The sequence below is a fragment of the Sinocyclocheilus anshuiensis genome, unplaced genomic scaffold, assembly GCF_001515605.1.
Source record: "Sinocyclocheilus anshuiensis isolate Anshui unplaced genomic scaffold, SAMN03320099.WGS_v1.1 scaffold641, whole genome shotgun sequence".
Classification (NCBI taxonomy): Eukaryota; Metazoa; Chordata; class Actinopteri; order Cypriniformes; family Cyprinidae; genus Sinocyclocheilus; species Sinocyclocheilus anshuiensis.
In genome coordinates this window covers 169,780-197,125 of record NW_015536503.1, presented here as the reverse complement: position 1 = coordinate 197,125, position 27,346 = coordinate 169,780, and the positions used below count along the sequence as shown (strand labels likewise).

The following is a 27,346-nucleotide window of genomic DNA, read 5'->3' as shown; positions in this document are numbered from 1 at the left end:
TTAAGTCTAAACTTTCTGGTCACTTTAGCGAAATTTCAGCAAAATTTTGTGGACAACAAAGGTCCATTGTCTATTGTACTTTAGCAATAGTCAAGGTGCTTTCAACATGGCGAATCCACATAACTCGATGCAAAATCTGCATTGCAAAATATTTTTTTGCCCTCATGATATTTCGCCCGCAAAAGTTCACAGAACAATGGTAAATGTGACCGTGCCTTAACACACTGTATGAATTTTTTTTTTTAGATTAACTGCAGTTAATGCATGTCTTGTTTGATCCTGCTGAGTCAAATTAAAATCAAAATAATCTTTTTCGCTACTTCAAGAAAAGCCAACCAATAGCTTCAGAGCAGTGCAAACATGACATATACTGTAGATATTTATGGACACAAACTTTTAGCAAAGTCCTATTCCCTGCATCTAAGTCCTAACTTCTGAAATGACAAGGCAAGGTAGTGGGCGTCAAAGACAACAGTCCTTCAACAGCTGTCGAAAATTAGATCCAGCTGAACAAGCCTCCTCTGATTGGGCAGAGAAACTCATTTGCAGCTGTCAGTCTCAGCATCAGCGTCTTCATGTGGAGAAAATGCCATCCAGCAGAGCTGCAGGAGGTAGCCAGCACAGTCCGTGTCTAAATGTAGATGGGACCAGCAAAAGAGTCTCTGAATATAAAATCTCCATTTCCTGGCTGTCCCTCCTTTGTCATACTAAGTATATCCTTGGGATCAAAGCTGGATATCTAGAGAAATGGAGAGAGGGGAGAGCAAGATTACAATTTAAATAATCTTATTATAAAGATCTGTCTGTTGACACCCATATTTTTGTGGCTCATGGAGGCATCAGAGGTTTTATTGAGAGTATTAAATTCATGCAGAATTTTAGAATACAAGTGTGTATTCTCTGTCATTGATGTATGATGATCTTTAAAGGGAAAACAGGATCACCCAGTGGAACAGATGTGTTGATTAGGCCCTTGTGGATGCTTTACTATAATCAGACAGCAGCTCTGTAGCCATGGGCAAGCCCGAGCACGATTGAGCCTTGCATTCACAAACAATCTCAACCTGTTTACACGCTGATCTATGTCACTGTACGGAGAGACAGCATCCTCACACTGAAAGATTTTGGATTGCTAATAATGCCTAACACAGAAGTCAGACTGACACAACACAGATCTTTCCCAAAACTTTCATAAACAAAATGAATATAATGTATTTTGGGAACCTCAGCTCAACATACTTTTCTCTTGCTTAAATACGAACTGATGTGACACACTTGTGTGGGTTCAATACAAGTTCAGAACAAGTAGGTACAATACAAGTTCATCTCAAGTGACAGCACATAATGTTGATTGCAACAAAAATAAATTTTCATCTTGTCTCTTCTTTTTATCTAAATTCTTGGATAGAGTGTAACACTTATGCAAGTGTCCAATCTGTAAATTGTGTCCAAACCATGATTTTAGTGTGAAAACTCACTTTCTAACCTTTCCTGTGTAAAGTCATCTAATTTTACAACTTTGCTGCCATGGCAACATAACCAGTAAAACTCTAAAATTAACCTAAAATGATGAGAACAGCTTTATAGCTCAAAGAATACAAACAATTTAAGAAGAATAATTTATGTAAGTGCTTTTATAAAATACTTCCATTGTAAGTGCATCACTGTAACCTTGATTTTTGCTTTATGAAAAAAAGAAGAAAAGGACAGTACACTGCCACAGTGCTCTCAAAACACGTTTAATGATTGACAAACCATTTTGGTCTTCGTCAGGTTGTCAAAAACATTCAAACTTGAAAGTCTTTAAATACTGTACATTAACCTGAATAGGTGTGGGCAACAAAAAGGTCAGCTGTTAACCAGTATAAACACATCGTAGTTTCCAAATACAAATAAACAAGAAATCAACCAATGATAGGCCAGGAGTGCAGACAGGTTTGTTGGTCTTGGAGAACACGCCTCTGAGGAACACACCACTGTTCATGCAGTTGAAATGTCACACACAGGTCTTCCCCCTAACTTGTCCTGGAAAATACTCAAAATGGAGCACTCCACCAAAAGAAAAAACTGAATAGTAATTGAGAATAGTATTGATTTAAGAAGGGTTCAACAAAAAAGGGTTTTTATGATTTTTTCGTGTTCTGCCAACATTTTCATTAAATGCCTGCTGAAGACATTATTAAATGCTTATTAAACCATTATGATGATATTAAATGTAATTATATATATATATACACACACACACACACACACACACATATAAATTATTTTCTACTTTACAAAAAGAATATTTGCAACAAGCCTCAAATTATACAGCTATAATGCTGCTTGCAGCTCCATTATGGATTGATGTGGTTTTCCACCCATTCTTACTGTTTCTTCTAAGACTATCGCAAGTCATTTTCAAAAGTTGGTCAAAACCTCATCTAGCCAATAATATCAGGAGAAGAGTAAGCTGCAAGGCATAAAAATGGATATCAACTAAATCAATGAATATAAAATATTAATTAGTCTCAAAACTCTCTCGCACTGGCCTCAGGTCAGCGAGCCACCATAATTGTTTAGTCCTGTGATAGTAATAGTAAAAAATAGTTTTTCAAAGTTAATCTGAAAGGCAGACAGAAGCAGCTGATTATGTCTACAGATGTGAAAGAAAGACAGATCTTCTAAACTAAACACAAGGTCTTAATCCAAACCAAACCCTGAGCGTATGAGAGCCGGGACAATGGTGAGTCACTTCATGCTGAGATATTTACACAAGATGAGCACAGCCCTCTGTGTGCAATAGAAATATCAACTTCCCCCACTGGGCCTGCCTCCACTCCACAACCCCTGAGAGATGATTGTTTTGGGAAATGAGGCAGAGGCGTTCTGATGGGAAGTGCTCCAAGTTGGTGACATTCAAATGAAAATATCAGTTTTCTGCAACTATAATCCTTACAGAGAGAAATAGCAAAATTAATATGTTTGAATTTCAGAAGACTATGGCTCTCAGTATCAAAGGTAAATTGACTGGTGATTTTAAAACAATGCTTGCTGCTACACTCCATTACATAATGAAAATTGAGTGTTGGCTTTGCATAGTGTCAAATTCTTAGCCTTTTATGCTTTTTAATTGGCTTAAAGGCTTGTGTTTAAAGTAGAAGTGCAGGCTCTAGTTCCTAACGTAGCTTACCGCCTCATTATTCTTATTAAATGCCTGTTGAAGACGTAATGAAGCATTTGCCATAACCCAACAATTGTCTGTAAGTTCATTATAGCCTTTAGGGTATTCAAAATATTCCCATTTTTTCTTAATTTCTTTCATTTAAAAAAAAAAAAAAAAAACCCTGGGTCTGCCAACGTAATACCAATGCCATCTGGAACCATGATTAGAAAACTCCAAAACGGACAAGCAATACAATCAGGAAAGCTACGGGAAATCACTATCTTCACTCACCACTGGTTGGGAAATTGTTTAATTATTATCAGATGGATTATCTCTTATGCGATTCTGTGAAAAATTAAATTTTATTCAGTGATGCTATTTAGTTTGCTGCCAACGATAGTCCAGAGCCTGCAGGTACTGTTGACTGTAAAGCTTAACATCAGCCCATGTAGGGCAAGTGTTTTTAATTTGGCGTAGCCAGCGGGATATTCGGTTACTGTTGTCTCTTACTATCAGAATTAATCTGACTCCTCAGAATCACATTCTGTCTCAATCTGTGACATTAATGACTAAGTCATAGTATTACACTATTATCAAAGTTGATGACCACTTGTATTAGATTCCTGTAGACTGTTATTACTGCCTATGAACCCCAATGCAATGTTTGTATTTCTGTTTTTGTTCATACAATAAAAGTCAGTGTTGTCCAAAACTACACTGGACCCCACTGACATAATTGTATGGTTAAAACAAAACAAAACAAAAAACTACACTAAAAGAAGATATTTAAAAAAATGTGCTAGTGTTCAACAAAGGAAAGAAACACATAGAGAGAACATCAAAGAAATTAAATCAAATTATTTGCGAGTAAAAAAAACCTGATTTAAAAAAACCAACTTTTAAAAAAAAATTGAATTACACATTGAAAAATGTTCTGCTGCTGATTTGCAAAAGAAGAAAAGGCCTAAGATTACCTGATTTGATGGTGCTAAATTCAAAAATATGAATAAAAATATTCCATAATATACATTTTTTCACAAAATAAGAATGTTTTTTTTAAATATATATATATATGTATCATAATTAATGCACTTACCAAAAATAAAAATAACAAACTTTCAAAGTCAAACGTCAAAAGTTTCGGTTTAAATAACAAAAAGATATGATAAATGACAATGTATAATTTAACTTACAATCTGGAAAGGAGTGGAAAAAGTGGAAATCAGGATTAGGAATAAAATGTTATCATCAGAATCATCTATACATGCGAAAATCGGCAGAGAATTAAAAAAAACAGTTCTAACCGAGTTTAGAGTAAGATAGGAATCTTGTCTTTGTGGCAATTTTGTGATTAAAGAATAATACAAGACTTCTTAAACTTACAAATGGTGGTCAGAAGCAAAAATGCTACTAAATGCATATATTTTGTCAGAAAGTGTGCCGTGCTAGAGAAAAACTGGCACTTTTTTTGAAACCAGAACCCCAAAATTAGTAAGAAACAAGTATTGTATTTCATACAGCAAATATGATGCAGGGCAGTGTTATTTTAATATATTTGCACCCCTAGTTTCATTCAAAATAAAAAAATAGAAGCTTTGTCCTTACATTGTAAGTACCAGAAATATCTTGGGGGACCTTTAAATATGATCTCGTTTCAAAATGGTTGAGAACCCCTGCTTTAATAGTTGTGGTTCAATGGGCTAATTTTCTGCTTCAAAACCAGAGGGATGTAAATTTCAGCTTAGATTTGAAAAAATGAATCTAGACTCCAGCTAAATTCAATATTACACAAATTGGGGTTTGGAGATAATCCTTTAGTGTGCCGGCAAATACAAAGTAATGACATTTGGACCTTTTTGAAACTCCTTTTTGAAAATAATCATTCAAAAAGAGTTGACTAGCTGGAAGAGAATCTTGACACAGTAGACAGTCTAAAGGTGGGCAGAGGGAGGCTTTAACTTCTAAATTATCTCCTGCCAACAGTATGCAGGTGCAGGACTTTAATTAGCAACACCTGCACAACACACACATGAAGATTGACCAGGCGGAAGTGGGCAGAGAAAATCACACTATTTCACTCACATATTAAATTACATTTTGGGCTTTTATGTTAGCGCTGTTGAGATTGCTATCCACTTTTAAAGCGATCATTGTCCTGTCATTTGTAGTACAAGTTCAAGGTGTTGATTAAAGCGCACATTAGCACAGCGATCGTGAAAGCAGCCATGAGAGAAGCTGTGATTCAAATGCTTTGATGTGAATTACATCTCAAGTATGCCAATATTCAATTAACCTTATCCTTCGAAATTCTCTTGGAGTCGAAAAGCCAGACGAACTTATTGCACTCGTGCATCCATCTGTCTTACGTCTGAGCTGCAAGAGCTCTATTTCTTCAGCATCTTCAAAGTGCGGGACGCATCATCATCATATTACACGCTAGATTCCACTCGCCTGCCTCCAGACGTTCTGCTCTCAGATGACAGGACAGGTGTGGAAGGGGAGGGGCGAGAATGAGAGAATGGAAAGCTCATTGGCTCGTTTCAGAGCTCAGTTTGCATTTCAAAATGACTGGCCAAAAAATAAAAAACTCTAGATTTGGACGTGCACTGTAATTTTTTCCGGCTTTTATGTTTCTTGTCTGTCAGATTGTGCAATCTGATCTGGGTAAAATGCTAAGACAGACATCAATGATATTTTTTCTCAGACTGTATGATATACACACTACAGTTCAAAAATTTGGGGTCAGTAATTTTTTTTAAAGCAATTAAATTTATTTTTATTAATCGAGGATGCATTAAATTCATCAAGAGAGGTTAAAAACATAATGTTACAAAATATTTCTATTAAATAAATGCTGTTCTTTTAAACTGTCTAAACAAGACATCCTAAATAATTATTAAAGGGATAGTTCTCTGAAAAATAACAATTCTGCTGAATGAATGAAAATTCAAAAAGTCATTTACTCACCCTCCACTTGTTTCAAACCTGTTTCTTTCTTCTGCTGAACACAAAAGAAGATATTTTGAAGAATGTTGTTAATCAAATGACGGTAGCCATTGATTTCCACAGTATTTTTTTTTACCATACAGTGGAAGTCAATGGTTACTGTCAACTGTTTGGTTGCCAACATTCTTCAAAATATCTTTTTTTTTACTTGAGGGTGAGTAAATGATGACAGAATTTTCATTTTTGGTTGAATTACCCCTGTAGCACAACTGTTTTTAACATTGATAAAATAATAAGAGATGTTATGACTACTGAAAATTCAGCTTTGCCTTCACAGGAATAAATTACATTTTAAAATTTATCAAATTTGGACAAAGGCAATTCGTTTGTCATTGGAGATCATAGTGAGAGTGCTGATAGTGTTATACAGTATGACAAAAAATGTTTTTACAATATTGAATGGGCAAAGGTGCAAAGGCATTGTTTGGCAGGGGTTTGAGTTGGATGCCAAGGGTCGCCGTGTCAAGGTCATGTCAGGCAACAGTGGGCGACAGATGCAACAGATGGCAGAGCAAATGCTACCTCATACTGAGCCAGATTAGCCATCAGAGACTCATGTGGCCAACACCATCGAGAGCATTTTGACGAGCTGCATCACTGTGTGGTATGGCGCCTGCAACGCGTCCTGCTGCAAGACACTTCAACGCATAGTGAGAGCAGCTGAGAAGATCGTTGGTGCCTCTCTCCCCTCCCTCCAGGACATTTACAACACCCGTCTCACCTGCAAAGCCCTCTACACAATTTCAATTCTCTGTATGTATGTGCTGTACATGTGGAAGAATTGACAATAAAGCAGACTTGACTTGACTTGACCTGCAGTTAGTAGAAGTTTCCCCTTCAGTCTCATCTGAAACAATTTCTGTGGTGTCTGAATAGTTCCTCTGCTTGAGCCAAGAATTTGCAGGCTTTTAAAAGGTCAGCTCTACACCATTCTTTTATTATCCATGTATGCTCAGCTGGTGAATTCTGTCTTTTAAGTGTATCCTGTGTCTATCAGACATCAGTCTACTTGAGAATCACCTTTGCTCACTGTGAACTAGGAATATCTACCAGATGTTGAGACATCTGCTACACAGGTTTTACACATTTCCTCCTACGTGAAGTACAGAGATCACATGCGAACAAACAAGATAATGCAGAAATGACATGAATTTAGTCAGACTCATTGTCCATTCACATTCATTAGTTTGGTTGATGTGCCTGAAGACTGGTTCACATATAACTTTGAATGCTTGAGCTCTTTAAAGCAGGATGGATTGGCTGACAATGTTTTTATCATTCAGTGAGGTTCAGTGAATAGTGAGGTTCATGAAATAACAATGGAAAATATTTTGCAGCATTTATTCTAGGTTAATACTAATTTATAAAAAAGTTTTGGTTACACTTATTTAAAGATGTCCTTGTTCAATTGTTATTACACAATTAAGTACTGAGTAATATTAATATCTTATTAAAGTGATCGTATTAGGATTACAGATTGATGTAGGGGTAGTTGCATGTAATTTTTCATAATTTGCTGCTATGACAGTAATAAGTGTGGAACAAGGACACTGTAAGAAAGTTTTGTTAATTGCTAATTCATGTTTTTTCTTAATACAAACAATTAATACAATGTTAATTTTTACAAATTACAAAAATATGTGTAGAATTTTTTTAGATGTATGCTTATATTATTAAAATTTTTAATTCATTGTACATGTGTTTATGCTTTTTGATGTATTTTTGGGGGGCAGTTATTTAAATTGTTTAATTAATACAGGATTAATAATTAAACAGGCTGAAACAAGTTAGAAAAACCTGTATGCTTATATATTATAACTGTAAGGTTTTGGACACGTTCATGCTAGTTATTCTTGCTTTGGTTAACGTTTATGTTTTTGGCAGGAGTACCACACAAATCACGATCAATTAGAAATCAATTAGTGTTATGCTACAGTGACTCTCTGCACATAAAATAAGCATCCTGGGTGTTTAGTTATCTGGGAGCTCTCCTTTATCCCTGTTGGTTGACTCACCAGGCTGTTGAGGTCTGGAAGGTCAAGAGCGTAGGGCTCTGTGCTTCGCCTCTCAAACTGTGCCGTGCATGGTGGTGGTGACTCAGGCCTGATCCCATGTTGTGTTCGCCCTCCTGAGCCGCGCTGTGCCATTGACTCCTGGCCTGTTTGAGCCACCGTCCTCCCAGCCCCCATTTCTCCAGGTAGACCCGGCACAACTCATAGTTTATAGCCGAGTAGTACAGGAAGTCCAAAGCCAGGAGGACCATGACGAAAAAGCCGTAAATCCACACACCGATGAGGGCGGTGTAGTTACTAAAGTGAAAGAAAGGATAATGATGGAAGTTAGTGACGCTGCTTATGCTCTACAAGGAATAAAAAAAAAGAAACGGGAATAATCATATCATTACAAGGAAGAATGGGCCTGATTTTCTCCCCATTTAATTCAACCGATGCAAAGAAAAGAGAGGTCAGTTCTCATGCAGTGGCAGTAAAGTGCTGTAATTGCTTTCCACTGGCCTTTCTGATTGCTTTGGCAGGATAGTGTGCAGGTTGGGCAGACGCTGTACAGCTACCCAGTGGTCTGGGATTCTACAGAGGGATCAATTTGATCTTGAGCAGTGAAATAACATTTTCATGCTTGACCAGAGTCAGTGCATGGTGATAGACTGGCTTTTATGCCACTGCTTCCTTGTTTACATCCCATCGCGGAGCTGAAGATTAATTGATTTGTTTTGGATTAGTACTATGATGCTTCTCACAGAGATGCTTGATTGAAACAACAGGGCTTGGTTTTTCAGACGTACACCTGAGGCTGTGACAGAGTGAGATATTGCAGTATGCGGAGATCTTTTGCGAAGGCTTATGTCAGAGGAATTCTTTCATCATCGGAACAGACAATTTGATCTGGATGCGCGGTTCACTTGGGAATAATGATTAGGAAATTGCACACACAGCAGGAATCAACAGAGATGTTTCGGAAACTGCTGATGCAGGCAGCAACAATACAATCATACATCACTTTTGTTTTTATCAAGATATTGTGCTGATATTTTCAAATCCTTTTTAATGCATTCATGTCACTTCCTACAGTCACAGATGTGCTAAAATATTCAAGATTAGGAGGTCATTGAAAAAATCAATTCATGTCACTTAATATTTACAAAATATTTTACAAAATGTATGTATTAGAACAAAAGTAATGTACATATTATATGAACAACTTATGAACACACACACGCACAAATTATTTTAATGATATAAGTGTTATAGAATTCTAAAAAAATATTTTATTGAAACCATAGTTTTTAACTTAATGAATTAAAAATTGAATTAACAATGAATATGCATTTGTCTTATTTCTAAGTTATCTCACCTTCTATTATATTAATATAATATTATATTTCTATTATATTCATGTTTTATATTCATATGCTATAATAATACAAAGTATTTCACTTTTTATTTTACTTTTACTTTTTTATTTTACTTCAATACAAAGTAAATACTTTTTTATTTACAAGTTTGAAAAATAATTTTTACAGTGCATATATCTCTCTCTATATATGTATATTAGAATTATATAATGGTTAAAGAATAATAAAAATGATTTTACTGAGACCATAGTTTTTAACTCGAATTAAAGATGAATCTGTTTTGTGAAAAATACTTATTTCTAAGTTATCTCTCCTTCTATATGATATTCATATGATTTATATTCATATTCTTAATACTAAAAGTAAATATTTTAATTAATATTTACTTAATAATATACTTAATAATTTCTTTGCGCTTTTTTCTTGTCTTTTTGGTCAATTACAATTATTGAATATTGGAAATGTTTTATAATATCACATATTTTTCTCACTCAGTATAAATGGGTCTTTATATATAAAAATAAATAGCTGCCTTTATATTTTAGGTAGTGGGTCATCATATTTGCAGGTCCTTGACATCAAAAAGTTTGGAAACCCCTGATTTAATGAAAAATGTCTTAAATGAACCTGCATTTAACCTGTTCTGTCAGATATTTCTGTGTCTTTTGCATGCAAGTGGTTTTGTATCTGCTGCATTATGCATTTTGAACCGAGTTTGCATATGTCTGAGGATGGCAGGCAAAATCAGGCCTGCCTCAAATAAGCGAGTCCATCTGATTGTCACATTTTTCTAACCTCCCTCTCAGTCAGCTGGAGGGATAAACAAGCCGTGATGATATTCAGAAGAAAGGCGTCACTCTACTGATCTCTGGTCTGGCTCACTGCACCAGAGACTGGGAGTCAGTTTCAGACTTCGTTATTTTAACAGCCTGTGGGAAAATCTGAACGGCGCTGCTAACCTGTGGTCATTACAGCACAGGAAGGGCTTTCACAGCGTACGGGTCAGAACCCTGTCAGAGGAAGTTTTAGTCGAAAGCAGACTGGCTGTGGTAGGGTTTGGATGGATGGACCAGCTACAAATGAATATGCAGGAAGGATTAATCAAGGCCCATTTTTAGAAGTGTGTGCTGAGGGCAGAGGGCAGATTACACTGTCTAATTGTGAACTCTTACCAATGAATAAAATAAAAAGTACCAGAGAAAGTGTGAATGAGAAATGTTCAGAGAATCTCAGATTATCACTAGCAGCATCAGAGGTTGTTTGTCATATGAGGCAATTAATGTCATTAATATATTAGGTCAAACTTAACATGTACTTAATATTTTAACAATTTCACAACTTTAATATATTAATTAAATATGTTAAATGCAGTATTTTTCTTTCTTTTTTAATTAGAAATCTAGAGATTAAATCATGATTATTTTGTTTTATAGAAGCCATTAAAGATCTGCATTTTTCTTTGTGAATAATATGCTTATTTTGTAAGTTATCTCTCCTGTATGATATTCATATGTTTTACAATCATGTTATACTTAATAGAAAGTAAGTATTTTCCAGAAAATACGTTCATAATTTATTTTAAAATATCCTTTTAATTGCCAATATTTTTTTTCATGTCATATTTATTAATTTTAGTCAGCTTTACTCAAATGGCATCTAATATTAGCTGGTAAATTGAACCAAATAATCATACATTTTATAAATTAATTTAAACAAGTATCAGTATTTAATAAAATATGAACACTCCTGAATTTATTTATTATTTTATTCTATTAAAATAATTCTTTCTCATTATATTTTATGTCAACAGTATATTTGAAATGTATTTATTTATTTGTATTATTTATTTTATAAATTTGATTCATTTTATTTTTGCCTTTTTTATTTTTGGTCAGCCTTAGTTATGATCAAAATAAAAATAATTTAAATAATTTTGTTTACAACACTGTCAGCTCTTCAAGGAAAATTTAGATAGGGGTGCACCATTTAAAAAAAAATCGTGGACCCTCATGCTGGGTGTGGGAAATTGGTTCAGAGCTCAACAAAAGCAAGGTGCATGTTAGCAAAATACTTTTATTTCCGAACAATTACTCACTTGTGAGCAAAACCATCTGAGTTGGTGGTGAGGTTGAGCTGCATCACGCTCTGAAATTCAGTTTCATTGCAGCAATACTTGAAGGCCGTGTTGTTATGGTGACAGCAGAATATGTAGGTCTTGTTGTCCGAGAGGCGAGGGCAGTGGAAACCAAAGTGATAGCGCCCCTTGTGGTCGGAGTAAGGCTCACACACTCTGAAGTGTGCAGAGAGAGCTGCAGAGAGATAAAACATGAGGATGAGGGAATAAAGCAAGTCATTCATGGGTCGATAGAGCTGAGTGATTTCAAACAGCTCATGATCTGATTCAAGGCAGGATGAATGACTTCTGATATGTGCTACATAGAGATTATTGGGGTGGAACAGAGGGAGAGATTTACAGATCAGATCTTTCATGCCTTCAGTAATTAGAGCTCTGGCTGCTAAACGCTGCCAGATTCATTTAATACGTCCTTTCTGACTTTCTGAAGTCTGTCATGTGGCACATTTCAACTCCAGAAACACGAGAGTGAGAGTTTCTAATATCATAAGTGACATAACAAACATGTTCGTCTCGCGCCAACTCAAAACTCATGAACTAACTCACCGTCAAACAATCCTGGCAGCAGTAATTTCTCAGATAATGAAGTTTGCAGAGTCTCGGAAACATTCCAATGGCAATGCAAATGAATGAGCAAGTATCTGGGCCATTCCTCTTTTTTTCTATGACAAATTCTGTGCTCATCAGCAGTGTCCATTGACTTGCTTCTAAAGTGCACCTGCTCATCTCTAAAGCTTCATATTGAGCTTTACGGAAAAGAAGAAAGCACTGTGCTGTCATTTGCATATAGATGAGAGCTGTCTGAGAATGCACTATTGGTAAGTGGAATGGACAGGAACACTGGAGTTGGATCTCAGTGAATTTGATGGACCTCCCTGTCCGTTTTTACAGTATTAATATTTGTGCCAGAGGCGTTGTTGCTCTGATCTGTACACCTGAGTGTCAGTACTGTTGTGGGAGAAATTGCAGAGATTTTATGCACTGTAATATATATATATATATATATATATATATAAAATCTGTGAAAATTATGGTAAAAAAAAACAGCATCTATGGTTGCCAGAACTATTTAGGTTTTATGGATTAAACTTAAATTTACAGTCAAAGTAAATAAATAAACAGCTGATAAAAACATCACAATAATTGACAAGTAATCAACATGTCAGCAGTCCATCAAATAATGTATTGTGAAGTGAAAAGCTACAAGTTCGTAATAAACAAATCCATCAAGGCTTTTTTAAAAACTTTTTTTAAACTTTAAACTGTCACCTATGGACAAACTTCTAGCTTCTAGTGAAAAAGTCCATCTCCTGTCCTCTCACATCAAAATCCACCAAAATATTTGTTTAGAACAATTTTGAAATATTTTCACTTGTAAGTGCATATTTCTCTCCTGATTCAGATGATACTTTTTTGATGGACTTTTTTTCTTACAAATATGCAGCCATAATTACTTGTGGATTATTGTGATGTTTTTATCAGCTGTTTGAACTCTTATTCTGACGGCACCCATTCACTGCAGAGGATCCATTGGCAAGTGATGGCAGGTGATGTAATTCTACATTTCTCCAAATCTGTTCTGATGAAGAAACAAGCTCATCTACATCTTGCTGAGGGTGAATAAATTTTCAGCAATTTTTGCATTTTGGGTGAACTATTTCTTTAAGTTTTCCAGTTATTTCAAGGCAATTATTCTGATTCACATGAGAACAATGAATGAGCAAAGAAGGGGTTCAGGCCTGGAAAAGACTCGCAAGAACTGGAACAGAAACAAGAACTTTTAACGTTAATTGCTGTGAATCGAAGTTGAATAAGAGAGGCAAAAATATTATGACACAGGAAACTATTTAATGTTTGCCACATTTGACCCCTTGCTAATGACCAAAACGTCCAATTACGTGAGTGTGCAAGCATACAGAGAGGCTGGTAATGATCAGAATAAATCAGCGCTGACAGCAGCGTGGGCCAGAGAGCCCTCCAGTGCCACCTTTGACCCCATAAAGAGCCCAGTATTACAGGGGAAGTTATTTGTGAATGTATGTGAATGTATGTGCAATGTGTCCACCTGTCTGACAGATCTGAAACCATAACATCAACCCTTAAAATCATGTATGACCACAGAATCCATTTTCGGTGTGTACACTAAAACATTCAATAAGGAGGATGCATTAAAATGATCAAAAGTGACAGTAATGACATTTATAATGTTACAAAAAAAATCTATTTCAAATAAATGCTGATCTTTTGAACAAAATGTATCACTGTTTTAACAAAAATATTAAGCATAAATGTTTTCAACAGTGATAATAAAAAGATTAGAATGATTTCCGAAGGATCATGTGACACTGCAGACTGGAGTAATGATGCTGAAAATTCAGCTTGGCCTTCACAGGAATAAATTACATTTCAAAATCTATTAAAATAGAAAACAATTAATTTAAATTGTAATAATGTTTCACAATATTACTGTTTTTAATGTATTTTAATTGTGTCTCATGCATATTATGTAGCTTTGTGTTGCAATTTGACTTTATATCTCTTAGTTGTGACTTTATTTATTAATTTTTAACTGTTTTACCTTTTTTTATTTGGTGCTCTAAGGTGGAAACAGGCTTCCATAGCTTAATGATAGTTTGGTGCTAGTTTCATTAGTGAAATATTCAGAAATAAGTGATGTAATTACTGCCCTCAGCAGTCTGATGACAAATGATGAGAATATTTTAGTCTTCAACAAAACAACAAGATGTAGCAAAACATGAATAAATCTAATGCAATTTTTAGCATGTAAAGAGCAACACCATGCTTAATTTTTTAGCATATTTATTATTTTTAATTGCAGTCTAGTTGATGCAATATATTAATTGGTCTATTAATCTATTAATTGGTCCTATATAATAAATAAAAACACTAAACTAAGATGTATTGTTCAATTGTTTAATCGTTCATTGAATTATTCAGTCACTTTTACAGTATAAATACAGTAACTACTTTATGCAACTAATATTGTCATATGAACAACTAGTCAAAAAAAAGCGACACCGATTTAATGACTTGTGCTCAGTAAGTGAGACCGATTATTTCAGTATCCATTCAGACATAAGTGTTTTTGATTCCAGTGTTCCCAGCTTCCATACAAGTGCAAAAGTACAGTGTTTTATCCGTGTTGGTGGAAGAATGCACATTCAGGAACTGTAAACCACAAGTCATAAATCGTTCAGTTCCTGTGTTTTTTTTGTTCCCAGTCCTACTTAACAATGGGCTTGGCAAGTGCTCTTCTTCAGACTTCTGCTCTTTCAGATAGTTCAGTTGAGAGAGATATGTCTGAATGCTGAAAAGTGCTCCATGGCATCTCTCTTTGCATACAAAAGGCGCACGAGACATTTGCTCAGAGAAAACCAAAGATGAATAGAGATATCGTTCATGCTTATTGAAGTGAGCTCAGTCAAGAGAGTCCACTAAATGTTTTAAAGATACTGACGTTACCATAAGTGGATAGGTTTATGACTATTAACCTCAGGGAACGACAGATTTTGGATGGGGTAGAATGCCTCATGAAGCCAAACAAGAGCTGTGTAGACTCATAAAGGTGAAAGTTCACCCTCTTGTGGGAGTTTTGGCAGATGAGGGGAGTCAGCATGTGTTTTCTTCTGGCAGAGAGAGCAGATCTACCTGGTTGTGTTTTATAATGATGGTGGACTGTAGCTCTCGCTCATTATAACTAGTTACATGACTGCAAAGAACATTCCATGAAAGAAATATTAAATATTCACAGATGTTTGAAAAAGGGCCTTGTCCTCAAGTTACTTTTGGGTAATTGTGTCTGTCTATGTTAGAATGAACATGTCTGTACTCACTGGAGAACGGCAGCAAAATGGTTTATGAATGACACTGTGCACCATTTCTCCATGATGTTCAGCCATTAGGTTTGTGAAAAAAAAAAAGAACTCTGTTTCTCTACTTCTTGCCGTGCTCACTTTGGGGACAGGTTTTGGTTCATTTGAGATATTTATCTCTTCTGTCTCGGGTGAGATATGGCTCAGGAGTTACATAGACAATCTCAAAAGTCTGTGTGTGATACTTCTGGCTCCGTTTGTCTGTTGAAATATCCTGGGATGAATTCACTAAACATTGAAATGTGCATTGAAATGTGACATTGAGTAATTTGTTTATTTATATTTTTTTATATATACGATACATATATGTGTATGTATCATATTTAATAAATTGGTGTTTAATGGTAATTTGTTGATCACAAAAACATATTTTTCATTGCATTTACAATTTTTGTTACTATTGTAAACTATTACAGTAGTTTAATTTAATTGTTCACAAAGAAACAATTTTTGCTTTGTGGCAGTCAAACCAGCCACAAAATTACATTAATATATAAATAAAATTATTGATGCAACTATGTATACACACTACCATTTAAATGTTTGGTATCGGCAAGACTTTTAAATTCTTTAAAATTCTTTTAAAATCTTTCATGCTCACCAAGGCTGCTTTTATTTAATGAAAAAAATCAGTAATATTGTGAAATAATATTATAATTAAAATAATCGTTTTCTCTGTTAATATATTAAAACTTAATTTATTACTGTTATGGCAAAGCTGAATTTTCAGTGTTCAGTATCACATGATCCTTCAGAAATCATTCTAATATACTGATTTGGTGCTCAAGATTTCTTATTATTATCAATGTTGAAAAAAAGTTACGCTGCTTAATATTTTTTGTGGAAACTGTATTTTTTTCAGGATTCTTTACAGAAATGTAAAAAGAACAGGATTTATTTGAACAAAAAACTTTGTCACTTTGATCAATTTAATGCATCCTCGCTGAATAAAAGTATTGATATCTTTAAAAAAAATCTTATATATCTTTTTATATATATTTTAAAATAAAAATATATATCATAGTGGATCGATACTGTACAGTCAAGTATGCCAGATTGCAATATACTCCTGGATTATCCACAACCTAGCACTCAAACCTGGTTTACAAGATTGGGAATTGCTCTGTGCAAATTGCATTCAGACGATTTTTTGGCCGTGTTTGGGCCGTTAGCTGATAATTCCTTTGGTGAATCGGATGCTAAAACAACACAAACATAATTTGCAAATAAACGACTATCAACAGGCACAATTCATTCATAGTGAATTCCCCCTGAGTGAGGTACGTCTGGCTCCGCTTGTCTTGAAACATTACACAGCGAGTGAACGGGACTACAAAATGAAAAGGTATTTGTAAAAAATATTCCCCAAGTATTTCTCTAAATATCTCTCTCATTCAATTCCTCTCCCTCTCTTACATCCTGTTACAACAGTATAGTCTTCGGACCTCGATCCAAACATCTGCCCTGGCCTTTAATATAATGGCAGAATCAGGCTTGAGGCTTTTGTACTGGCTGTTTGTCTCACAGGAAATGGTTTTAGGTATGGAATTCATCTGAGGGCCATTTGATGAAATGTTCGGCGAGGATCTGTTGAGCAGATGAACAGTAGTAGCGGCTTATGCTTTGCATAAAGATTTCCATTTAGTGAGTTTTGCTGGGAAGTGAGCTCAAGAGTGAAAAAAGTACATTAGATTCAGATTGAATTAAGTTGAATGTGAGTTGGATGCAAGTTGTTGAACCAGAGGTTTATTAAAAAGTCAGAAAAGACTCAGTACAAATGAGATCATTTGTATGTCAAATTTGCCAGAATGAACCATGTATGAATTCCACAGCTTCGAGTATGTGATCTAATCTTCATCTGGGACCTCATAATTAAGACAATGTTATTTAATCAGCAATATGAATATACAAATCAAAATATAGTGTGCAATAATATATTTCTTTTTTAGGGTCAGGAATGCATCATTTTTTGACTAATAAGTCTTAAGTAAATCGGACTTTTGCAGGTTTTTGTGCAGGATGGTTAGCAGACCACAAATGGCAATTGCTTTATTTGGAATGAATAAAAATAATAATCTGCATATATCTTTATGTATCATATTTTATAAATCAGGGTTTTATGATAATTTATTAATTATAAAAAGTAATTTCATCCTTTTAATTGCTTTGTGGTAGTCAAAAACAAGCACAACATTATTTATATATTTACACGGTGGCCAAGAGAGCTCAACGTGCTGCAACTTAAGAAAAAGCACCAGCAAATTAAGAAAACATCTTAATCAGTTTGACAAAACATGTGCTGCAAATACTCAAAATACAGAAAAGCGTTGCAAGTAGCACAGACCACAATGGAAATTACCCCCACAACCATTATGAAAATTAACCATGGATTATTATAATAAAAGTGTAGTAACCATGTTTTTTGGCGTATTGATTACCATTTGTATAACGACATTTGTACAAATACCATGGTTAAACTATGGTTATAGTGTAGCAAAACCATGGTTAATTTGTGGTTACCATGATTTAACTATAGTAATCATGTTTTTATTTATGTAATTTTTAATTAATTAATTAATTTTATTTATTTATTTTATTTTATTTCATTTTTTTAATTTTTTAGTAAAACCATGGTTCATTCTTGTAAGGGAAGTTGTAAAAGTTCATTAGCCAGCCCAGCTTACATAATGTTTCACAGTTACAGTAAATTCAGTAATTGTGTATTTCGTCAGCTTATTTAGGCTAATAATATACCAAAAAGCTAAGGAATCACATGATCAGGATGTTAAAATAAACAAAGATCTCACCTTTCAGAGTAGACATTGATAAGCATGTCCCAGTCAGGTTCTCTTACATTTCTGATGTGGTCTGTGCATATTTACAGCGCATTTCTTATAAACATGTAATTCATTTATTTTAAATTTTTAAATTTTTATATTTTATTTTTTATTTTTAATATAATAATAAATAGCAGATTTTTTGACTGTTTGCGCTGTTACTTGACCAAAAATGGCAATTGCTTCTTGGAATTGCTACACAAATGATAATCTAACTTTTTAAAGAAGTTTCAGTTTATTTTGTGCATGCTAGATGGCCCATGAATTGCTTTCAGTGACGACATAGACATTATTTTACCCTCTGCACATGTTTGATGCTTGTCTAACAAATCACTGCACACTTTGCCGGGCAGAAAGAACAACTAGGCCATTGTTCAATCTTAAATAACTCATGTTGAGTAATCAGTCCAAATGCAGTTATCAGTAACTGCGAGAAAGTCAAAATTGAATTAGAATTTCTGCCAAGTCAGATCCTTAAAATTGTGACTCAGTCAGCATTAAATCCAAGTCATGACTTCTGAGGGCATGTGCCTGACCGAGTTCTAATGTAAAACGTAAACCTGCATGGAAATAATATTCATATGCAATACTTGTTTGATCTGGGCTTACCTGCAGTGGACAGCAGGATAAAGATGACGGCCAGGGTGTTGAAGGACCAGCGGCTGTTCATGGTCATCTCTCAGCCCTCATGAGGAAAGTCAACACACACTCATTTCTCACCGCCTGGTGGTCATTTTATTCTGCAAGCTCTGGAAGAAAAAACAGACGCAAATATACAGGTGTGTAAACTTTATATTCTCAGAACAAGACAATAACGACTTAGAAATTCAGTCATCATTTACTAACCCTCATGTTGTTCCAACATAAAATGTAATGGAGTGAACAACTCATGCATTATTTGAACAAAGACACCTGTTGGGCTTGAGTTACACGAGCAATATCTGATAAGATGGAGCTACAGCTGGCGTTACACCGATCCTTTCATTATTGTTGTCAAAAGGGAACTGTGAGAGATTAATGATGAAGACTTGAGATTTAAGAATATTGATGAGGGGCATCATGGTTTGAAAAATACCACACAATATGCACTCATGACAAATAGATACAGCATGTTGCAAAGGATTAAATGTGATAATTCCTTATTGATGATTCCATCCATGCTTGTCTCTTCATGTGCTCTATCTGATGAAAAGCACATTTTATAACAGAGCAATATGAATAAAGCTCTCCAGTCCCAAATCAAATCAAATCTCTATGTCTAATTCACTTCACATCCTCGCAAACCCTGGTGCTACTGTCATGAGACACATAAGGAAAAACTATAAGATGCACCAAAGAGGGTGTGTTTGGAATAGAATACTAACACACTTGCTACTGCAGGCCATGCAGTATAACCGCACACTTTTTTTTTTTTGTATTGTATATTGTCAGAGCCATGGCCTTGTGGTTATTAAATTAAGTGCACAATGTGGGCATGAGCTGAAATCCGGCTCGTGTATTTTACCATTACTATTGCAGTTTTCTTTAAATAAAAGTGCCAAAAAAGCCAAAACAATACTTTGTAAAACAAGATAGATAATAGGAAATATATAATTTAATGATCCTACATTAATATTGGTTCATTTAAATACTATAGATTTATATATTTTAGGATATTAATTGAATAATTGTTAATAATTATTTAATTATTACATTAATTTTTTTATAATGTAGATAGTATAAATTCATGAATTAATTTAATGGTCAATTATTTAGATTTTGTAATCAGTCATTATTTTATTATTTTAATTAATTATTATTTAATAAAAAATTTGAAGTTTGCCAGCCCATTCATAAAACTTAAACAAACAAAATCACTATTATTTATGGGTTATTTGTCATTGCCTGGCTGTATTGTAGTTAAATGTAAAGTCAAGTCAAGCATATTGTATTCTGGAACACTATATCCTACACAATGTGATCAGGTTGTATGTGGCACATTTTGTCAAATATTGTAGGTCACCCAGGCTTCCCATGCATACAGAAAGTTCTCATACTATGCACAGTATGTGTTCTTCATGATGCAAAAATAGTGAAAGCACTGTGTTATACCTAGAGACTATAAGGAAGGGGCTGACAGGAGGACCACATGGAATAGATGCAATGTGACCTATCTAAGACAGAGATCTTCAGGCAGGAAGAGGAGAAATATGGCCCTCAAGCACAACCAGCCATTGTTTAAATGGAGCTGCACTGCATAATACATGCGTTGAACTAAAGGGATTTATAGGAATGTGTCCTTAGTGTGTATATGTGTGTGTCTCTCTCAAGATATATATTTATCATCAATCTTTCTTATCTTTCTCTGTGTTTATACAGCAGTCAGCATGTCTGTGTTTGGTTTACAGCTACACTAACAGCCTGGTCGCTCAAAGCTGGCCGTCTGTCATAACACGTCACCATGCCAATCCGCCTCTGTCACCCATGCAGGCTTCTGAATGGCTTGTTGGCAGTGACAAACACTCCCTCTTGCCAAAATGGAGGAAACAAACTGCACACAGTTACACACACACACACACAAAACACACCAGATGCTAATAACGTGTGTCAATATTCGCACAAGCCTATGGCACAGATAAGCACACCTTAAAATATCTGCTTCCAGACATATCTGTAGTATTTTACATAATATTTGATTTCAAATTCTCCTGGTAACAGATTAGAGTTTCCCTCAGAATAAGGTATGTTTGTTTGTATCCAGTGTAGAAATAATCTGTAATCAAGACTGTGTATTATTATATATTGCCTCATGTTCATACAGGAATCATGTATTACTGTGCAGTTACAGAATCATATTGCACAAAAAAAAAACACACCCTTGAGTATCAACAAGCAACAATCAGATTTCCCGCTTTTTTTGAATTCCAAATGAGGTACTGACTGTTTACTCAGCCATTATGCCTTAAGTCAAAGCTGATATCTTCATATCTTAATCGTATTAAAAAAGCAGTTCTGTTTGTGTGAAAGTGAAAGTGACGTGACATGTGGCCAAGTATGATGACCCATACTCGGAATTAGTGCTCTGCATTTATCCCATCCAAAGTGCACACACACAGCAGTGAACACACACACACCGTGAACACACACCCGGAGCAGTGGGCAGCCTTTTTTTTGCTGCGGCGCCCAGGGAGCAGTTGGGGGTGCCTTGCTCAAGGGCACCTCAGTCGTGATATTGAAGGTGGGAGAGAGTGCTGTACATTCACTCCCCCCACCTACAATCCCTGCCGGTATGAGACTTGAACCCGCAACCTTTGGGTTACAAGTCCGACTCTCTAACCATTAGGCCACGACTTCCCCGTAGATTATTGTTCCTTTATTACTCCACCAAGGTCTGAGGAGATACCAAACATCTGCTGCACGGCTTGGATGAAACCAAAGTTGCACTTTTATATGCTAAAAGCAGAAAACAAAAAACATACGGTGGAAAAAAACACTGTCCTACGCACATGCAACAGCTTTAGTGTTACCGTGGAAACTCAGAGGCATTCAGAAAGTATGTGCACAATAAATAATGATCATTAATTTACTAATTTAATGATCAAGTATTCATTTATTATAATTGTTTTCAAAAGAAGATATTTTGAAGAATGTTTCAACTGTGTTTGTTCATACAGTGAAAATCAGTGGCGTCCAAAATAACATTGCATATGTTCTATTGCCAAAAAAAAAAAAAACCCTAAGGCATTTTTTCTAAATCTTTTCTTCTTCTTCTTCTTTATAAAACAAGATTTTAAAAATATCTTCTTTGAGTATCTGTTGTAGTACTTTGAATGGCTCTTGTTTTACAGGTGAAAATCTGTGATTTTCCCCATTTAAACCTGAAAGGTTTTAGTAACTAACAACAAAATTGAAAACAAAGAAAGATACAGTGTGTTCCTCAGATGGATCAGTCCCTCAGAAACAGAAGTGTGGTGCATATGGCTATGAATTCTCTGACATTTGTGTCCAAGCAGTGGCTCTCCTGGCAGTACATCACATAACGCTTCAAAGAAGCAGAGAAGAGTGTGAAGGACTTTCTTCTCCCAGAGCTATACTACACTGTGTTTATCTATCTCCTCCGGACCCTAGTGCATGTGTGAGGATGTAGGAGAGAACGGGAGACGCTCCTCCTGCCTTTGAGCGAATTAGAAATCACAACATTCTCCTAGAGCTTCACTGAAGTCATTGTTCTTCTCTGAAGATCAATTAATATTTATATTCATATGCTCATCCACACACCCCTTCCACTGACTACTGAATAATAGAGTAGCTACTTACTAATTGTTTGTGAATGTTCTGTTGCTTGTTAATTTTTTATTACAGAATGCTTTGTAAACTAATGTCAGTTTAGAGGGAAACAATGCCAGATTGTGAGAAGATCATCATCCTTTGAGACAAATTCCTTTCTGTTCTTTTGGTTTCAAGGGGACTTTTTTGACAGAATTGGGTGGGGAGGTCTATAGTACCTGAAGAGAGGTATCTGTTAGCATTCCCATTCATCTTAGTGGAAGTTTTTGGTGCAGGACCCCCAGAAGTAGCAGGGAGGGAAAAATATACAACAAAGGATATGTATATGTTACTCGCAAAGCATACATGTCTACTTTTTAATGGCCGTCTATGGAGAAAGACAGTTAGGGCATCAGCAGTTGCTAACTGGACCATGCTAACTAGCCAAACTTGTTGGGTAAAGTGGCTGATCTGACTGGACAGACGTTCCTTTTAAAGGAAAATGAATGTGAAAGTAATACTGTAATTTTAGTCAGTCACTATATCATGATTTTGGACCGTTTTGCTCATTGATTTGCTCATGTGATAACAGAAATCAAAAATGTCCCTCAATTACTGGTCTTTTGCTTTCTGCCTGGCTAGAACATTTGAAACTGCAAAAAACTTCCACTAAGCACTTTAATGTGAAAAGATAAAGTCATCTGTCCGCTCACAAAAAGCAGTACATTTTTAGTAAATGTAAATCTATGAGGGTAATGGAAAATTATTTTCCAAAAATGTAATACATTTTATACATAGTCTAAAAGAAAAAAAACTAGACTGTGTCCGGGGATTAATGTATTGGGATGAATTGAGAGAGGAACGGGTACATTTAGATAACATGAACTAATGTCATTAGCACTGCAGATGGTACAGTCTGTTCTCTGCTCATCCCCATAATTACCATCAATAATCACAAAGAATGGCACAGGGATACAAACACCTCAGACATCAGAGAACAGGTGTTGTCTTCTGCTTTGAATTGACCCTTTTCTATTCAGAATGAAAAAATATTATTATTACTATTTATTTATAATTTAATCATTTATATTCTAATCACAAAGTGACTGTTGTTGTTATATTAAAAAGTACATTTATCATAATAAAATATGATTATTTTAATATTATTAAAATATATTTTTTCTATAATAATAAAAATGAAACTATACAATAATAAAATCTTAAAACAGTGGTGCATTGATGGAAAAACAACCTAAAAATTAGGAAAGTCTGGGGACAGTATGACCATAAATAATAATAATAAATGTATTATTATTATTATTATTATAAATGACAATAAATATTTGATCATGAGCCTTTTAATTATTTATCTAATAACAGAATACTATTTTTTAATGTTATTAAAATATAATTTGTCTATAATAAGAATAAACCTTACATTAATAAAACAATATTATTATTATTTTTAATATACATTTGATCTTTTTTATTTTATTTATAATGTAATCATTTGTTTTTATTTATTATACTAATAAAATAACTGTTGTTGTTGTTGTTAAATTAAAATGATTTTTATTACAATTAAATATTATTATTTTAATATCATTGAAATATTTTGTATGTAATAATAATAATAAAAAACACTATACATTAAAAAGTTTTATAATAAATGAGCTCATTGGTAGGAAACATCCTAAAAATAAGAGTCTGGGTAGAATATGGTCATAAATTGGATGTTTTACTATGACCTGCGTTTGATCCTACATTTTTCAGTGATAGAGGGTGACTGCACTGATTGTCCATTTAAACGAGAGATCAACAGCTGCAAATAGCTTTTATACTTTCTCTGTCCATTTACCCAGTTATCTGTCCAGTTCAGTCCCTCTATTGCTATTTCATTGCTGTGTTACTAAAGAGCTCTTTTATTGCTTCTCTGTGTCGGTTTTCGGCTGTAATGTGAGTATGATGGAGAGAGGCTTATTCATTAAACACATTAACACACATTGTATTTATGCGACTCAGATGGGCCTGTGTGTACATCGTGAACCCAAGGGAAGACTAACCCGCAGTATGATCGACTGCTCTTAGCTTGAACCTATCAGTACCTCAGGCGTATTGGTGTTTAAAGCAGAGCATCAGGTGTAATACTAGGACAGACGCTGGCTGGATCTCAGAAATGAGAAGATTTGCGCCTTTCAAGTCATGTATTCAAAGCAAACTGGTCAGAGACATCCAGAGCGGGTTGTTTGCAATTGAGAAGATTTTTTCTCTCTGTCTCTGTGAAGGGCAGATAACCAATGCTGCTGGGGCAAAAGGGGGCTGAAATATGGCTCTCATTAATACTAGCTCCTTTGTTCTCCTCCTAAATGTATTTCTCACCTAAGAGAGATGACGTGTCGAGACTAAAATTAGGAACCTAAATTTGGCTTCTGATTCAGAGAGAACATTTTCTAGACAGTGTTTCCTAAAGGTCTGAGACTAAATAACAATGCCACATTTCTGAATATAAACTTTGGGATTTCAAAAGTCTGCCAATCCAGGTTGATTTACAAAAACTGAACCCGCTGTGAGGAGATGCATCAGCTCATCTACCCAGACTGAGGTGTTTCCTTTCGGGGACATGTTTCTGTGCTATTAAAGGTCAACAATTGATATTTAATATTATTACACAGCTTTCTGGAATACTTGATTCTGATTGGTCAGTCACAGCATTCAGCAGATATTTCCTAATATTCGCTGTTGTCCATGGCTATATATATTTATCAGACAGCACATGCAGGTAACTGAACAACATTGACTGTATAGTGCAGTGTTGTTGCTGTTACTAAAAATAATATTAAAGTTACTTTTGGTAATTGAAATAAAGTTTAAATAAAATATAAATATTAGATGGAAAACTAAAATAAAAAACTGAAGCTAAGTAGAAATATAAAAAAAAAGACAAAGGCACATAACAAAATGATTAAAATTGAATTAATGCAAATACAAATATAAAATAATAGTTCATTCAAAATACGAATAAATACTATAATAGTATATAAATAATACTAAAATAATACTGCTGTAGTGAGTTTGACCTCAGAGGTCTTCAGTGTTAATATTACTGAAATATTATTACAGTATTATTATTATTATAATAAGATTATTATTCTTTTTGTTCGTATTCTTTGTTATGAAATGCAACATAGGATAATATACAGGTATGATTATGAAATATAATGAATATAGCATTAAATTATATACAATTATATATATATATATATATATATTATAGTAATATAATTAATATTTCATGTCAAGTATGTCTCACTTTTTTTATATAATGATCAACCGACTGTTCATTATCTCTTAATTTAATTGTTTTAATATTTCGATTTAAAACATTTTAAAATTATTAACAACTATTTAAATACACATAAATAACTTGAAAAAAATTAACTGTTAATATAAATAACAAATTATTATTAGTAGTATTAATGATTAATTAATAAATATATATAATGATAATGTTTTAAAGAAATCACTACAAATCATTTTAATTAATTATTTATTTATTTTAACGATTCAAATGAATAATTCAAACCCAAACCCAGAAGCTTAGGGCAGTAGTATTGTGGTCATGTTGACACTAGCTGTGAGGGTTTCTGACAGCATGCTGTGGCACTCTGTAAAAACCAGCTCGAGGGCTCCGTCCAAAATCACTCATCACTGCTCAGCTGAGGACGCATTCTGATAAACTAATGTATGCTTTAGTTTATCAGTACACCAACTGACATCTCAACCTCTCACAGACAAGAGAGCTGTCAAACACACGCAGACTCGCACACAGTCTGAGAAATAACAGAGGTGAGGAACCCAATTAGTAGTTGTGAAGTGCTGCTGGGATGCTTCTGTCATCCACAAATGCACACAGAGGCTGAATGGATGCCCATCTGCTGTTGACTAAGACAGGTTCATTACATTTCCCCATGATCCCTTGTAAAAACAAAAAGCTTGCTCGATTCCAAGTTACCATCTCTCCTGACGTTCCCTTTCCAGTGATGAGCAAAAGGAAAATGTAGACACTCAGGAAACACAAGCGTCATTAGCAGTTCCTCTTTAACCTGTCTAATTATCTAAAGCTTGAAGCCCTGATGTATTGATATCATGTGAACAAACATATCCGTTCCCACAATATTCCACATTAGCTCAAAACAGTCAATTCTACCCATTCACCCAATCAATGCTCAAATATCAATAACATACCGCAACTTACCTGCGAGATCAAAAAAGCAAAAGGTCTATTCCAAGTTCAGCACATGTGAGTTAAACATTTGGCTGTGCTTTTGAAAACAGAAAGAAACGAGCGTGTTTCTTGTTAATGAGAAGCACAGAGTCAGTCTTACCTCTTTCTGTGTCTCTTTCTCTCTTGTAGAGCCAGTTTGCCTGATGTTACAGCATGTTGAATGAGACTCTCCGATGGAGTACGCCACACACGCACAGGTACACACTCTTCCTGCTGTTTCCACTGAGCGTTCAGCCTGTCATCTGAAAGAGAAGATGAACGGAGGTAAAGGGGAGGAGAGGAAACACGCACTTCTGCCCTCTACCTTCCATGCGCTGGGTCCCTGCACTTAAACTGAGCGCAGACAGAGCGAGTGAGAGAGTGAGAGGCAAAGGCAGAGGCAGAGAGAGGGAGGTGTGTATGTGTGTAGATTAGGTTTTGCCTATACT

General features: G+C 34.9%; 1 protein-coding gene across 3 annotated transcripts; it reads right to left on the bottom strand.

Annotated features, from left to right (window-relative positions):
• Positions 1 to 27,243, bottom strand: shisal1a (shisa like 1a). Of its 3 annotated transcripts, XM_016488829.1 has the most exons (5): positions 27,019 to 27,243; positions 18,998 to 19,137; positions 11,620 to 11,833; positions 8,170 to 8,463; positions 1 to 739 (listed from the first exon to the last, which is right to left on the bottom strand). In XM_016488829.1, coding segments are annotated over exons 2-5 (576 nt in total). In that variant the 5' UTR covers positions 19,065 to 19,137; positions 27,019 to 27,243; the 3' UTR covers positions 1 to 738. The 3 variants fall into 3 exon arrangements, with proteins under 3 accessions (XP_016344315.1, XP_016344304.1, XP_016344309.1); XM_016488818.1 differs by lacking the exon at positions 1 to 739 and having other exon boundaries at positions 8,166 to 8,463; XM_016488823.1 differs by lacking the exons at positions 1 to 739; positions 27,019 to 27,243 and having other exon boundaries at positions 8,166 to 8,463; positions 18,998 to 19,158.
• Positions 27,244 to 27,346: the final 103 nt, after the last annotated feature.

What these genes read in the sequence shown, in the direction of transcription:
- shisal1a (XM_016488818.1), bottom strand. Translation starts at nt 19,064, where the DNA reads ATGACCATGAACAGCCGCTGGTCCTTCAACACCCTGGCCGTCATCTTT. An exon ending in TATCCTGCTGTCCACTGCAG is followed by an intron (nt 11,834 to 18,997) that starts GTAAGCCCAGAT and finishes ATCTCTCTGCAG; the next exon opens with CTCTCTCTGCACACTTCAGA. An exon ending in TCAGATGGTTTTGCTCACAA is followed by an intron (nt 8,464 to 11,619) that starts GTGAGTAATTGT and finishes CTTTCACTTTAG; the next exon opens with TAACTACACCGCCCTCATCG.